This window comes from Rousettus aegyptiacus, unplaced genomic scaffold (assembly GCF_014176215.1).
Source record: "Rousettus aegyptiacus isolate mRouAeg1 unplaced genomic scaffold, mRouAeg1.p scaffold_m13_p_12, whole genome shotgun sequence".
Lineage (NCBI taxonomy): Eukaryota > Metazoa > Chordata > Mammalia > Chiroptera > Pteropodidae > Rousettus > Rousettus aegyptiacus.
The window spans coordinates 10,944,539-10,950,538 of NW_023416287.1; the positions used below are offsets into that span (position 1 = coordinate 10,944,539).

The window sequence follows — 6,000 nt, forward strand, 5'->3', positions numbered from 1 at the left end:
AAGGTGAATTCCAGACCCAGAAAGGGGCAGCTAATGGGTGATGGAACGGGATTAGAAACTTCATCTTTCGACACCAAGTCCAGGTGGAGGGGTGGGCATGCAGCTGTAGCACACACGTATTTATTGTGCACGATTTATAGGTTCTGTGCTGCTGATAAACACCTTGCTTGACGTAATTCTCATAACCTCTCATTGAAAGGACGATGTTCTCCAGTTTACATTTGCGGAATGTGAAGCTCAGATCAAGGTCAACAGTTAGTAAGTGGCAGACTCAGAATTGGAACCCGGGAGTGCCCAGAGAGACATGCGAAGGATTAAGATTTATTGAGCACCTACTGTGTTCCAAGGGCTTTGCACACATACAATAACCCTTCACCTGAAGTGCTATTATTTCCATTCCATAGATAAGAGAGATAAACCCAGACCAAGAGGAGACTGGCCTGCGGTCATACAAGCGACAGAGCTAAGGATGAAGCCCCAACCTGCTTAACGCCAAGCCCAGGGTAAGTGAAGAGCATCTGCCTGCTCCTTGCCAGGCACTGGGCCAGCTGCTTGATGTACACTCAATCCCCGTCCACTCCAGGAAGCAGGCATTACTGAACCCACAGTGCGAATGACATTACCAAGGTCAGGAGGTAAGTTACCGGCCCTCATTTCCAGCAGAGCTTAGAACCAGTAGCAGCACCTAACATTTCCTGAGTCTCTACAAAGCTGAACACTTCCATAACCTACCTTCCAGCCTACCTTGGAGGCAGGTGCATTGTGCAGGAAACTGAGACATGGAGAAAAAGCATCTTCCTTAAGCTGCCAGGTGCACCTAAGGTGGAGATAAACCCAGGTTTGCCTGACTCCAGGAGGCAGTGAAATAGGTGGATAACTTACTTAACTTCTTCTGGAGGCCAGGCCCAATAAAGACCTTAGTTCATCTAACTTTTTTAACCACAGTTGGAGGTGGATATTTTTACCTCCACTTGACAGAAGCTCAGAGAGGTGATGTGACTTGCCTATGGTCACACAAGAGAGCCAAAGTTCAACGTGAATGACTCTAGAGATGCTTTAAATACTTAAGCCAATGGCTCTCGGACTTGACCATGCATCAGAATCACCCTTTGCGCTTCTTAAACACAGACTGCTGGACCGAGTCTCCAAAGTTTCTGATTCTGTAAGTCTAGAGCAGGCTGAAAATTTGCATCTTTGACACATTTACAGGTGATGCTGAGGCTGCTAGTCCAGGGAACACACTTTGAGAACTACTGGTCTATATTAATTCTGCCAACAACCGTAGGTGATAAGCATCTCTGTCCCCGTTTTGTTGAGAAAACTGAGGTTCAGAGAGCTGGTGTGTCCAAGATCTCACAGTAGACCACTGAGATATGAAAATCCAACATTGTCTGGGAAAGGGAGACATCCTCTATGGGCACGCCGCAGGTGCCTGGACATCCCGTCATTCAACCTCGTTCATAATCCTCCAAGGTAGATCTCAGCATTTGTTTTATGCCAGTGAAAATGAGGTGCGGAGGGCCAGCGATCTGGCCAAAGTCCCTCGGTCGGAAAGTGAGAGCTATTCAAACCCAAACCTGATTCTTGAGTCCAGGGAGCACTTAGCACCTTCCGAGCAACTCTTGCAGACCAGACGCTTCACATAGAGCCTCCGACGACCCGGCTGGTGGATGGGGCAGGGAATTTGAACTTGCTCTTCCTGGAAGGGAGGTCCGGGGAAGCCCCTCAGAGCGCCCCTCCCGTCTCCGCAGGCCGGCGCGCCGCAGCCATGGTGAGCGAGTCCCCGCGGCCCGGCGCCAGGGTCCCCTGGAGGCGAAGCGACGAGGCGCTGCGCGTGAACGTGGGCGGCGTGCGGCGGCGGCTGAGCGCGCGCGCCCTGGCGCGCTTCCCAGGCACGCGGTTGGGCCGCCTGCAGGCCGCGGCTTCGGAGGAGCAGGCGCGGCGCCTGTGCGACGACTACGACCCGGCGGCGCGCGAGTTCTACTTCGACCGGCACCCGGGCTTCTTCCTGGGGCTGCTGCACTTCTACCGCACCGGCCACCTGCACGTGCTCGACGAGCTGTGCGTCTTCGCTTTCGGCCAGGAGGCCGACTACTGGGGCCTGGGCGAGAGCGCCCTGGCCACGTGCTGCCGCGCGCGCTACCTGGAGCGGCGCGTGGCGCGGCCGCGCGCCTGGGACGAGGACAGCGACACGCCGAGCAGCGTGGACCCGTGCCCGGGCGAGATCTCCGACGTGCAGCGGGAGCTGGCGCGCTATGGCGCGGCGCGTTGCGGGCGCCTGCGCCGCCGCCTCTGGCTCACCATGGAGAACCCCGGCTACTCGCTGCCCAGCAAGCTCTTCAGCTGCGTCTCCATCGGCGTGGTGCTCGCCTCCATCGCCGCCATGTGCATCCACAGCCTGCCCGAGTACCAGGCCCGCGAGGCGGCGGCCGCCTTGGCTGCTGTGGCCGCGGGCCGCAGCGCGGAAGACGTGCGCGACGACCCCGTGCTGCGACGTCTCGAGTACTTCTGCATTGCCTGGTTCAGCTTCGAGGTGTCGTCGCGCCTCCTGCTGGCGCCCAGCACACGGAACTTCTTCTGCCACCCGCTCAACCTCATCGACATCGTGTCCGTGCTGCCTTTCTATCTCACGCTGGTGGCTGGCGCGGCGCTTGGCGACCAGGGAGGCGCGAGCGGCGAGGAGCTCGGCGACTTGGGCAAGGTGGTGCAGGTGTTCCGCCTCATGCGCATCTTCCGCGTGCTCAAGTTGGCGCGCCACTCCACAGGGCTGCGCTCGCTGGGCGCCACGCTCAAGGTAACCGGGCCTCTGAGGCCGAGTTGGGGATCAGGAGGCGGGTGTAGCCGTCAGGCCGGTCAGGTGAACTTACAAGCCTGCTGTGTCCAGGCGCGCGGGGAACTGAAAAGCTGTCCTTCATGTCAGGCACAGGTGTCCATGTCACGTCCAGTCCCACCTTTCCAACAGCCTTGTAAGGAAGGGCTTCCGGTTATCTCTCTTTCCCAGGGCAGAAAACTGAGACAGAGGTTTGAAGGAGAGGGGAAGGGGGAGAAAGTCAGAGAGCTAGAAGGAGAGAAAGAAAGAAAAAGAAGACCAAAGGTCACTTTTGATTTATCTGTCGAACACCAAATAGTGCATAGCACAAAAATACGCAAAGCAAGACACTCACTGGCTTCTCCGCTGAGCCTTTCTTCTGTCATTATCAGGGACTCGGGTTATCATAGGTCCCCCTTAACAGGCCGAGTCTAGCAATAGCCTCAGCCCTAACACTAAGTGCTATTTCTGTGCCAATTTCGTATCTATTATCGATTTCATCCTCAGGACAACTTCCTCAGGAAGATGCTATTATGGATTCCCTTCCTGTAGATGAAGAACCTGAGGTTGGAGGGTTGGCGTTTTAAAGCCTGGTTACAGTTGGTTGAGCACCCTCAGACCCTGCACTGGGAGTGGATGACTGCCCAGACCCTGCACTGGGATCACTGCCCAGTCGCAAACTTACCCATAAGGGGGTGACATTAGGCAGTTTTGGGGAGGGAGGACATGTGAACAGCTTAGCCAAAGGCCCGAAGAGAGGACAGGATAAATGCCGGGTGGGGAACATGGAGGGGAGGGGCGTCAGTCGATGGGGCTGAAGAGGTGAGCGGGACAGGATATTGAAGGGCCATGAACTCTTGGCCCAGGATTTTGGACATTGTCCCAAGGGAATAGGGGAGTCTGTGAGGGGTTTAAGTGGGGGCAAGTATTATTTGTCACTACTTTGCACATGTGGAAACTGAGGCTCCAGGAGGTGACAGGACTAGTCAGGGGCTCCTCAGTGAGTGAGTGAAAGAGCCTAGAGAAGAATCCAGCTGTGACTGACTCCAGCACCTCACGTTCTTCCTCCGAAAGCCCCGTGTAATGCTGCCAAGGATCCCTAGAAAGTACCGAAAGATCCCTTCCACCCATGGCTTAGTAAAGCCTTTGGGATACCCTCGTGGCAGGGCAGTCAGGATGCTGGGTGCAGGCAGGGCAACTGGGAAAAATGCTGGGGTGATGGGCAGATGCAGAGAATTCCATTAGCCAGACCTCCTGAACTCAGCATCTCTCCCAGGACAATCCCTCTGCCCCAGCACTCTGCCTTGCCTCCGCCGCACAGGAGGCCAGGGCCCAATGCTGCCAGCTTTCTCTGCAAGAGCATTGATGGAGGCTGACAGAGTCCAAGCCACAAGTTTGACACTCCAGTTGAGAGCCTCGCTACTCCAAGCGAGGCCCCTGGCCAGCAGCAGCTTTCTCATTAGCTGGAAGCTTGCTAGACTTGCAGCCTCCCTGACCCTACCTCACACCTCCTCAGCTGGCTTCTGCCCTTTAATCAAGATCTCTACGTGATTCCTCCACACTACAGTTTGGAAGGCCCAACTCTAGACTAGGGGTGCTCAGGCTCTATTAATATTTGGGGCCAGCTAATTCTTTGTGGTGGGGGGCTATCCTGTGCATTGTTAGATGTTTAGCAACATCCTTGGCCTCTATCTAGTAGATGCCAGTCGCACACCTGTCCCAGGTATGACAATCAGAAATATCTCCATGTATTATCAAATGTCCCCAGAGGGGAGGCCAGGATTGCCCATATTTGAGAACCACCATTTGGGGGGTGGTCTAGGGAATGTGTGTGTGAGTATTTATTCTCTCAGCTTCCTTGAGAGGCATAAAATATTTTTGTACTTATCAGAAATGTAATTGACAAGTCAAAAATACATGAAACCAACCCTTTGTGTTGTAGAATATAAACTGTGACTTCTCTCTTGATCATGCAACAGTGTAAAAATCACAAGGTTTTCATGAACTGACTGGTGCCACCAATGTCCCCCATATTAGAAGAAACAATTGTGACTTAGCAAGCACTTTGGACAATAGGAATTAGGCCTATGTTCAGTCCCAGGGAGTTTTGCTGCTTTTATTGCAGTTGAAACACCTTAGTTTAGAGTCAGAGGACTGGGTCTTGGCACTAGCTCTACCTCGTTCTGTGACTTCAGACCTGTCCCTTCTACTCTCTGGGCCTCAGTTTCCCCAAATGCCCAATACCAGGCAGGTGTGTAAGCCCACTCGGTTCTGACTCGGCTCCTGCATTCTCTTCCAGCACAGCTACCGTGAGGTGGGCATCCTACTGCTGTACCTGGCCGTGGGTGTGTCGGTGTTCTCCGGTGTGGCCTACACAGCTGAGAAGGAGGAGGACGTGGGCTTCGACACCATCCCCGCCTGCTGGTGGTGGGGCACAGTGAGCATGACCACCGTGGGCTATGGGGACGTGGTGCCGGTGACGGTGGCGGGCAAGCTGGCAGCCTCGGGCTGCATCCTGGGGGGCATCTTGGTAGTAGCGCTTCCCATCACCATCATCTTCAACAAGTTCTCCCATTTCTACCGGCGCCAGAAGGCTCTGGAAGCCGCCGTGCGCAACAGTGGCCACCGGGAGTTCGAGGACTTGCTGAGCAGTGTTGACGGGGTGTCAGAGGGGTCTCTGGAGACATCCCGTGACACCTCCCAGGAGGGAAAGTCTGCAGACCTGGAAGCCCAGGACCCCAGCAGGCCTCCAGATTCTCCCATTTATTAAAACTAATGCTCCATGTCCCTCTTCCCACACCGCTGCCATCGGCTGCAACAGAGCAGGGATGCTCCCCCTGCTTAAAGCTCTTCATGGTAGCCTGACCGCTCAGGATGACTCACCCTGGCATGAGAAGTGACACCCGGAGGCTGAGTCCCTTCCTCCAATGGCCAAGGGCAGGATAGTGTTACCTTAGATCCCGTGAGCCTGGAGAGCGACTCCGAGACCTTTATAAACAAACCTCCGAGCCATCCGGGAAGCAGCATGAGCGAGAGGTAGAAAGTCAAAAGGATGCTGACAGATCTTGAGCACCTGCTGTCTGTTAGCCACATCGCATTTGGCCCTATGTCGGAGGATAAGAATTATCCCCATTTCACAGGAACAAGCTGAGGCTCAGAGAGGTCTGATGACTTGCCCAAATGTCACGCAA

At 54.9% G+C, this 6,000-nt stretch overlaps 1 protein-coding gene across 4 annotated transcripts; it reads left to right on the plus strand.

Annotated features, from left to right (window-relative positions):
* The first annotated feature begins 1,212 nt into the window (after window positions 1-1,212).
* On the plus strand, window positions 1,213-5,579 carry KCNS1 (potassium voltage-gated channel modifier subfamily S member 1). Of its 4 annotated transcripts, none has more exons than XM_036229096.1 (4): window positions 1,213-1,292; window positions 1,730-1,741; window positions 1,777-2,794; window positions 5,109-5,579. In XM_036229096.1, the coding sequence occupies exons 1-4, from the start codon at window positions 1,213-1,215 to the stop codon at window positions 5,577-5,579; spliced, it is 1,581 nt and encodes a 526-aa protein (XP_036084989.1). The 4 variants fall into 4 exon arrangements, with proteins under 4 accessions (XP_036084989.1, XP_036084988.1, XP_036084987.1 ...); XM_036229095.1 differs by lacking the exon at window positions 1,730-1,741 and adding an exon at window positions 1,337-1,339 and having other exon boundaries at window positions 1,213-1,285; window positions 1,752-2,794; XM_036229094.1 differs by lacking the exon at window positions 1,730-1,741 and having other exon boundaries at window positions 1,213-1,306; window positions 1,767-2,794.
* The last annotated feature ends 421 nt before the right edge of the window (window positions 5,580-6,000 follow it).

What these genes read in the sequence shown, in the direction of transcription:
- KCNS1 (XM_036229094.1), top strand. Translation starts at nt 1,213, where the DNA reads ATGCTGAGGCTGCTAGTCCAGGGAACACACTTTGAGAACTACTGGTCT. An exon ending in TGATAAGCATCTCTGTCCCC is followed by an intron (nt 1,307 to 1,766) that starts GTTTTGTTGAGA and finishes GGCGCGCCGCAG; the next exon opens with CCATGGTGAGCGAGTCCCCG. An exon ending in CGCTGGGCGCCACGCTCAAG is followed by an intron (nt 2,795 to 5,108) that starts GTAACCGGGCCT and finishes ATTCTCTTCCAG; the next exon opens with CACAGCTACCGTGAGGTGGG.